General features: G+C 32.9%; 1 protein-coding gene across 1 annotated transcript; it reads left to right on the forward strand.

Annotated features, from left to right (window-relative positions):
• The first annotated feature begins 4,722 nt into the window (after positions 1–4,722).
• On the forward strand, positions 4,723–8,109 carry LOC131873689 (uncharacterized). Its single transcript, XM_059216870.1, has 2 exons — positions 4,723–4,814; positions 5,488–8,109. The coding sequence occupies exon 2, from the start codon at positions 5,684–5,686 to the stop codon at positions 7,997–7,999; it is 2,316 nt and encodes a 771-aa protein (XP_059072853.1). The 5' UTR covers positions 4,723–4,814; positions 5,488–5,683; the 3' UTR covers positions 8,000–8,109.
• Positions 8,110–9,912: the final 1,803 nt, after the last annotated feature.

Genomic DNA, 9,912 nt, shown 5'->3' on the forward strand with positions numbered 1-9,912 from the left:
CCAGATTATATAAATATACCCATATCGGCCTTGAATAGACTACCAAAGGGATGGGATTGAAATTAGGTGTCTAGGGTCGAATATACACCACATACTTCTCTGCAAACCAGTTCTCCTGGTTGAGGATACGGTCTCTCTCTGATTGGTTTCAAAGAGAACAACGAAAAACCTCTTTGGGATGAATTTAATTACTATGCGATCTCCCCACTTCTCATCCACCCACTGTTTGATGTTTTTTCTTGGCCAGTTAAGACCGATAATCTTGGCGATCACTGCCTGCTTCTCCCAAAACTCGTTATCTTCTTCCATCTCAGCCCGAAGGTCCACCACCATCTCTTCTTCTTCCTCCACATATTGCTTCCCTTTTTGTCTTTTTGAGATTCCTCTTGATCCGCCATTAATGTCCAATGGAATTTGTAGAGCCGGTTTATGCATTTTTTTTGATAAAAAATATACTTATTTATTAGTATGAATTCTATTTGTATTATATTTAGAAGTAAAAATAAAATAAAATTATGAAATATATTATTTAATAATAATATTTAAGAAATAAAGTTATGAGGTCAACATTATTATATTCTAAACTATCATATAAAAAGGATTGATTCTCTACATTTTGCTCAATTTTGTAGGTAGTCTATTCTATATTAAGAAAAATGTAGTTTTATTAAATTTTTATCTCGCCATGGTTATCTTAATAATAATAAAGGTGCCACATAGTGGCTATTGCATGTTGTCTTATTAATATTGTAATGCATAATAAATATAATTAAATAGATATTTAAATAATATTTATATTAGTTAGTAATACTTTTATTATATTAAATATATTTATAGTTCTATTATTATTATTTTGTCATGTATATTTTGATTAAAATAAAAATATTTAATTATTATAATAAATTATTTTATTAAAATATAATTATAATGATAAATAGTTTTGTATTTTTTTAACATAAATACTTGTGTATTTGAAGGATCTCAACTTTTTAAATTTTTTAATTATTTCTAAGAAGAAACAAGCAAATGCTTATGTACCTACAATTCTCTAAATCTTGTAAAGAATATGAAGATGTTTATATACCTAACATTATTGTCAAAGAAATTAGATGATTATATACCTAATATTATTGGGAAATAAATTATAGACCAAATATAAATTAGGTAGATCGCATTACCACTTTGCTATAATATTGCATAGAAGATAATTGCAATGATAACAATCAATACACTAGATTAAAAAAAATAAGCATTTGCTAGGTTTTTTCTTATAAATAATTCTAAAAAAAACTTAAAAAGTATTTAATTAAAATTTAAAAAGTTGAGATTCTTCAAGTACATAAATATTTATGTTATAAAATACAAAAATATTTATTTTTATAATTATATTTTAATAAAACTAGCTTATATATATTTAATAATATTTATAGAATAAGCTGAGAGATATCCTTCTTGAGGTGCCTATTTTGAAGACATGACATAAAATAATTTCAAATTATATATTGTTGTATAATTATATATTTTGGATTGGTATAGGATTCCATTTGGTTCAATTCTAGATTTAGAATTATAGTTAGATTGGGAACAAAATGGTAGCCCTAATTCAATAAGGATTAGGGTTCATTTTGGTTTACTATTAGGGTTAGGATTTGATTTGGTTCAAAATAGTAGGCTTGATTCAATAAGGATTAGGGTTCATTTTGGTTTACTATTAGGGTCAAGATTTGATTTGGTTCAAAATAGTAGGCCTAATTCAATAAGGATTAGGGTTCATTTTGAGTTGCTATTAGGGTTAGGATTTGATTTGATTCAAAATAGTAGGCCTAATTCAATAAGGATTAGGGTTCATTTTTGTTTACTATTAGGGTCAGGATTTGATTTGGTTCAAAGTACTAGGCCTAATTCAATAAGGATTAGGGTTCATTTTGAGTTGCTATTAGGGTTAGGATTTGATTTGGTTCAAAACAGTAGGCCTAATTCACTAAGGAATAGGGTTCATTTTGGTTTTCTATTAGGGTTAGGGTTTAATTTTGTTTAGAGTTACATTTCAATTAAGTAGGTTGATTCTAAGAGTTAATGTAGTTTAATTTAGTGACCAAATTTTGAGGTGATAAAAAGAATTTATAGATAGTTAGGGTTATAGTTAGGGTTTACATCATTGTTAGGGTTATGTTAATTGTTAGGGTTTGGATTTACATCATGATTAGGGTTAGGGTTCAGGTTGTGGTTAGGATTAGGATTTACGATTATGTTTAGTTTTATGTCTAGGGTTAGGGTTTATGTCACAGGGTTAGGGTTAGAATTAGGATTATAGTTAGGGTTTACATCATTGTTAGGATTAGGTTAATGGTTAGGGTTATGGTTAAGTGTAAGATTGTGGTTAGGCTTAATATTTAGAATTATTATTAGGGTTATGTCTAGTGTTAGGGTATATATCATAGGGTTATGGTTAGGATTATAGATAAATTTTACATCATTGTTAGGGTTAGGTTAATGGTTAGGGTCAGGGTTAGGGTTAAGATTTTGTTTAGGCTTAAGATTTATGGTTATGGTTAGGATTATGTGTAGGGTTAGGGTTTATATCATAGGGTTAGAATTAAGGTTAAGGGTTAGAGTTAGGGTTATAGTTATGGTTTTCATCACTTTTAGGGTTGGGTTAATGGTTAGGGTTTGCATTTACATCATGGTTAGGGTTAAGGTTAGGGTTAAGATTGTGGTTACACTTAGGATTTAGGGTTGTGGTTAGGATTGTTCCTAGGGTTAGGGTTAGGATTATGGTTAGGGTTTACATCATTGTTAGGGTTAAGTTAATGTCTAGGGTTTGGATTTACATCATGATTAGGGTTAGGGTTAGGGTTAGGGCTAAGGGTTAAAATTTATATTGGAGGGTTAGGGTTAGGGTTAAGGGTTAAGGTTAGGATTATTGTTAGGATATAGTAGGGTTTATTTTGATCTAATGTGTAATTAGGTTTATGGTTAGTCTTCAACTTGGTTTAGGTTAAGAGTTTAATTTGGTTTGGTTTTTGGGTTAGGGTTACAATTAAATTCATTTTAGGGCTTTCGGTAAGATTCAAATTTGGTTTCAACTTTAATTTAGTATTAGGGTTAGGGTTGAATTTGGTTTGGAGTTAGGTTTGAATTTGGTTTAGGGTTAGGATTTAATTTTGTTTCATGATAGGGTTCATACATTTAGAGTCAAATTTGGTTAGAGCTTGTTTTTAAGGTTTAATTTAGTGTAATGTTCATTTAGATTTAGGGATAAACAACTGAATGAACATTACAATATATACCAAATGATATACATAAAAAAATAATAAACAACTGAATGAACATTGCAATATATACCTATAAAAGTTGGACAAAACCCTATTATCAAAAGCATTATTTCAAAACATTAAATTTCATGCACACAACAACCTAAAAACCAAATGCCAGTAAAATTAATTTTATATTAATTGAAAACCAAATGCCCGCCAAATTAATTGAAAACCCCCAAATGTTGACACATAAATTTGCTTAATAATGTTTTGCTTATTCATATTTTTTTCAGGGTATTCTCTGTAGAGGTACACCCTTCACCCCACACAAATAGCAGTTTTGAAATCATAAAACAAATATGAACATTGATGACTCCAACTATACAAAAGGAAACGATTCATCCACATGAAAGAATTTATGAATTATTGCAATGGAGAAATATACAATGGCTATTGGTAGAGAAATATCAAATATAAAGTATTTAGAAAGGATCAAAAATATGAGGAAAAATCACATACCTTTATTGAAAAGGATGTTGAAGTTGTTTAAGCCACCCAGTAGACTATCTATGTTATTGGAATAAAGTCCATTAACAATAAAAATTCACATATCTATTTTTGTTGTGTAATTGAGCCCTTCTTTGAAATTCACAAGATCCGTTTCTGCAATTTTTAATCACTCAATCATGTGAAACCGTCTCAATAATAGTTTCATTATATAGTATATTAATCTTATATAAATAGTTTCATTATATAGTATATTAATCTTATATTATATAATATATCAAATTAATTGAGAAGCCTCTCGACTTAATAATTTATTATAATAATTATTATTTTTAATTTTAATCAAAATATACATAAAAAAATAATAATAATAGAACTATAATTATATTTAACATAATAAAAATATCACTAAGTAATACATATCTATCTAATTACATTTATTATGCATTGCAATATTAAAACTTCCCTAATACTTGCGGTTTGTTAGAAAAGTTATTTATATTCTATTTTGTATAATTTGTGCATAAGAGTCAAAGTTAACTCACAAACGCCTAAATTAAGTTATTTATATTCTATTTTGTATAATTTGTGCATAAGAGTCAAAGTTAACTCACAAACATCTAAATTAACTTCTTAGCATAATAAAATTTCTAAATTAACTCCTTACCAGATTAAAACTCCTAAATTAACTTCTATGAATACTACATGCAACAATAGTGGGATACATGGGCCTTGAGTAGACTCAAACCCAAGACCTCTAACGTAGAAAGCTGGCAGCTAATGCTCCATTGTGAGATCATCCACATTTTATTTTAATATTATCAAATTCACCGGCAAAACTAACACCGTTGATATCGAAAAAAACTGGAGAAAAATCGTATCACGTGGAATTTGTTTGTCTATTTCCACAATGAATATCCGTTAATAACGAAAAAGAGCCGTTAGAATATTTCTGGAGAATATTTTGTGTCCAAAAGGTTATTAATTTGATGGGCAAAAATGTAACTGTATTCATTTTCGTCATATCAGGACTGCATATCGCTTCTGAAGGTACTACGCAATGACGCATCCAGTCATGTCTATTATTTTATTCAGCTGTTAAATATCGATTACTGGTTTCAAATCGAATATTTCTGTTTAACATTAACATATTCAAGTGTAGATTGTTGTTTTTATTGCAAATTTTTTTTACCTGCATTAACAGTACTGAGAATTTGGACAAAGTTTTTAATGCTGTGTATTGTAGCCACCTTTCTATCTCAAACTAGCTTGACTTCAGTTTCTGCCTTTCTGAGCCATGATCTTAAGCAAAGCATAAATGGTTTCACATTTCGTTATGCCAGAAAGCTTTGCTGATCATGGTTGGAATGCTGTCTTCTAATCCGATAGATATAAATATTAGTAAGCTTAACCTAAAAACCCGACATTCACCATTACTAGTTTTTATGGTAAGGATTGGTACCTTTGTTCAAAAGTTGTGAAGTACAAGGCACCAGATGCAGCCATTTAACCTACTTTTCAACAGCCTGATGTATCTCTGTGCTATTCAGGCGATCTTTCCTAAGGTCGACTCAAAATAGTCATAATAATTTCCAAACCTTCTAATCTAGGGTTTTACCTTTTTCTTTCTTTAGAGTCTAAACGTTCTTTGATTCAGAATTTCATAATCAATTCTAACTTAATCTATTATTGCCTTTTCTAATTTTTAAATTTTTTTTGGAAGATCCGTTCAATTTTCGATAGTGGTAGGACAATCTCATACACCTGAAGATATCTGAACATGTAAGCAGGCAAATTTAGGCACAAGCGTTCATTATCTCATAGAGCCGCTGTAAATTTTGCAGAATAATTGGCTTTCAGTCTGTGTACTGATCCATAAACCTCTGGCACGGCATATTATATACTTGAATAAATAAAAGATGCAAAATCAACAAGAAGGTATCTCTCAAAAAGTATCGCAGCCTAGCGGAGATCGGCAATTTAGAGAAAATACAGGGCACCGATATTATGATAAGCTTGTTCGCATTCTTGGAGCAGATGATATGCTTGATTCGTTCAAGAATTTCGATAGGCAACGTTTAACAGCAGTCCACAACAAAGCTCGCTTGTATCTCACGCATCCTCAAGTCGGAAAGATTTTGCATATGAATGATGAACATGAAGAGGAATACCGGAGCAGTCATGAAGCCACAGAAAGTGCGAATGAACTTGTTCCCGTAAGCCTCAAGGATTTAAAAATAGGGGAGCGGAATGAAGGTGTGGTGCTGTTTGGCGAGCTCTGTGTTGAGGCTTTCAAATTCGTGAGAATCTACACTCTGCTCAATGAGGTAGGGACTGGGAATGCAGTGGCTCTTTCCATTGTTTCCCCAATTCCCTCGTCTATTGATCAATCTTTCCCAAGATGCACTTATCCCCAAGGCCGAAAAATAGCTGTGAAGGAGCCCCTTCTTGTGCAAGGTGAGGGCGGCATCTTATTCATTAATGTAGGGAATCCCTTGTCTATTGAAACTACAGAGAGCCTTCCTGCTTCAGCAGATATCAATGTTACAGTCGGTGAAGAAAAATTTAATAGATGGAAGGAATGTGCAGACAAGGCTTTGATTACAAATGACTGGAAGAAATGTGTGCGATATGCTACTAAATGTTTATCATGTCTCTCCCAAGGAATGCCAGTAGACAGATCAATCGTTATTCACATGTTCGTCCTCAGATGGCAAGCGTATTTGAATCTTTGCCGATACCAAGAAGCATTGGCAGATGCTGAGAAATGCTACGAGCTCAACAATTCAGAACTTACACCAATAATTTCATCACTTTTATCTGTGGGAAGATATAAGAAGGCATTTCAATTGCTTGAGAATTCATATGCTCTGTTCCCAGAACAGAAGGATAATCTTGTTGAGGTATATCGGAGATGCGGATCCCTGTATTTTGAGATTAGCGAAGCTATCTTGCAACTTGGATTACGCAACCCGAATGTGTTGAAGCCCGATGCGGATTTTATTGGGCCGGTGGAGATCAGAATGACAAGAAATGGCTGTAACAGGGGTTTGTTTGCTACAGAGGACATTGAGGAAGGTCAGGTATTATTGCTCAGCAAGGGTTTGGCCATGTCTGGGAGGCCTATGAAAGATCAAAATGCACTGCTCCAGAATGTGAAGGATGCTCTAGCATCATGCGGAGAAACCACTCGCCAATTTTTTCTTTCTCACGGCATGAAGGGTTTGTCACATTTCATTCCAAAAATGTCGGATTTCATTACCGGGTCTGCGGTAGGGTACCCGGTAAACTGGGCTACAGTTTCCCAAAAATATTATAAGCTTGCCGAGAAGGAGAAGAACCGCAAAATCCTTCTCATATTAAACTGCATTGCCTTGGACGATTCTTGTCCAGCTGCGATGCAAGAAAATTGCAAGGAATCAGTAATCTCTAGCGATGTTCCAGCGCGCCTGTATTATGGGGTATGGTTGCTTCCCTCCTTCATTAACCATTCCTGCTTGCCCAATGCAGCCAGAATAAATGTGGGTGAAATTCAAAGGATACATGCAACCCGCAAAATTTCAAAGGACAAAGAAATCACCATCCCTTATTTTAATGTCTTTGTCCCTTATCCTTCTCGACAGAGGTCTTCCGCAGCCTTCGGTTTCAGCTGTGTATGTGAAGGATGCGAGATAGAAGCAATTTTAATGAATTCTCAGAATAAATTTAAGAATCTTTATAAAGCTTACTCGAGAGTCGGCCTGTCCAGGATCCAAAGCCGCGCTACTCAGTTGCAAAGCCTTGTAAGTCAAGTGGAAAACTGTGCGAATTTTCTGTGGAAGGAGAGATGGCAAGGGAAAAATGGTGATATGGTAGAAAGCTGGCATAGGGCCTCGTTTACTCCTGCGTATTTTGCAGGTCTTGCGATGAGAAGAAGGAAACTTAGAAAGAATGCGGTGATGGCCGAAGTGAATGAGATTGATGACAAGCTTTTATATGATACATCGAAAGGCATGATCCAAACTTGTCCAGGGAGCCTCCTCCATCTCATTTTCATTCAAAAATGTATATTCTTGTGGAGTGATCGCATAGAAAAGTATGCGCGTTGGGAATTGTTGGAGCGCAAAGAAACATATGAGCTCTATGTGAGGGACATGCAGGAACATATGATGAAAGCGTACACTAGAGTTTACGGCAACCTCCAGGAACATGTGAAGCCACTTATTTGCAGAAGGTTACCAGAGCATGCAGATTAAAATGTTTTCTTCTCAATCTTGAAGATAAATGATTTTATTTGTAAATGATCTTTGTGACAGATCAATGGTACTTATTTGATAAATTAAAAATGTTCAAATTTTAAATCTCACACTTCATCACACTTATTGTTTACTGCATGTAATTTTCTTCTAAAAAAATTGATAGCTTCCTTGCAGACTTCAACCTCTATAGAATCTACAATTCCTGATAGCCATTTTTCTTTGTTCTTTATTGTAACTTACTTCTCTCATAGATATTAAAACTATAATGCCCTCTTCTTTCAAGAAGTTGACTATAGACACAAAAGAAAGCTATGTTGTATTACTTTCAAATCGTTTACTTAGCAGCTTATATGAAATAGCCTAAAGCACTATTCTCGAGGCTACATGAAACTAAACTGTTAGGTGTCATTACTCAATAATAAAGATAAAAATGATCAACAATAAAGGATACATGTGCACAATAGCAAAACCAATCAGTGGCATAAATTGGAAACTATATTGCAATTGGAATAAATGATTTTGAAACTATATTGCATTAGAAAAACATACATACATATGGATTATATTGAAACTATACTGCATTAGAAAAACATATATAAATATGGAAAAATATAAAGTCATTTATGCATTATATAAAGTTACATATCTCAAATTTAAACTATTGAATGTTATATGTGAACATAGAAGACTAGCTATATGTAACACATATTTTGGATTAAATTGTTCGATGTTATAAATATAAATATTAATAAGCTTAGCCTGAACACCCGATATTGACCATTACTAGTTTTTACAGTAAGGATTGGTACCTATGCTATTCAGGCGATCTTTCCGAAGGTCGACTCAAAATTGTTGGCATGTGATGCATGAGCCTCACCGCCATGCTAGTTACTGCATGCTGCATTTCGTTGAAGACAATACTTAGTTATATTTTTTTAGTGAGTTAATTTAGGATTTAATCTGCATTGATTTATTTTTAGATCAGTTAGTTATAAAACCCGATGCATTGCATGTTGAATGCATGGAATATAATCACTAAATATAGAAGTAAACTATTTGTTCCAAGAGGCTGCAACGTCTATAAACAACTGCACTTTGTAACAGTTGAAATACAGTCTGCAAAAAATTGTAAATGGATTGAATGAATCAAAAAGATTTTGTGTGTGTAAAACAGCATTCTCTGTTTCCTCTGTTTTTCATTGCCCTGTTTTATTTGTATTTACTCTGTTTTTCCAAAAGCTACAAAAATAGTCATAATAATTTCGAACTTTCCAATCTAGGGTTTCACCTCTTTCTTTCTTTCTTTAGAGTCTAGACGTTCTTTGATTCATAATTACATAATCAATTCTAACTTAATCTATTATTGCCTTTTCTAATTTATAAATTTTTCTGAAGATCGGATCAATTTTGGACAGTGATAGGACAATCTCATACACCTGAAGACATCTGGATTCTGAATATGTGAGCAGGCAAATTTATGTAGAAATTGAAACACAGAAACGGGAAAGAAACAGAGAAAAAACAGAGCAATGTTTAAACACACAAAATAAATTTTTATTCATTCATGCAAATCTGATTACATTGTGCCTCAATACAGAGGTCTTCTTCTTATCACAAGCCCCCTTAACATTCTTACCAGCAGGGCATCTCTATTTCAAGATAACAATCCCTAAATTTAGACTGAAACTCAACTTATCTGTGGTCCATGCAATTCTCATGCATTTTATGCATTCTCCGAACAAAAGCTTGAAAATAAACGGTGGAAACTAAAGCTACTAATAGTTACCAAACTATGCGATCACATAACAATGCATGGCGGTGAGGTTCATGCATCATATCGCAAAAATTTAGGTGCACGCGTTCATCATCTCTTAGAGCCGCTGTAAATTTTGATGAATACTCGGCTTTCA

The sequence above is a fragment of the Cryptomeria japonica genome, chromosome 2 (assembly GCF_030272615.1).
Source record: "Cryptomeria japonica chromosome 2, Sugi_1.0, whole genome shotgun sequence".
Lineage (NCBI taxonomy): Eukaryota > Viridiplantae > Streptophyta > Pinopsida > Cupressales > Cupressaceae > Cryptomeria > Cryptomeria japonica.

Bases quoted from the DNA above. Each gene is read 5' to 3' on its own strand.
- LOC131873689 (XM_059216870.1), top strand. From the start codon at position 5,684: ATGCAAAATCAACAAGAAGGTATCTCTCAAAAAGTATCGCAGCCTAGC.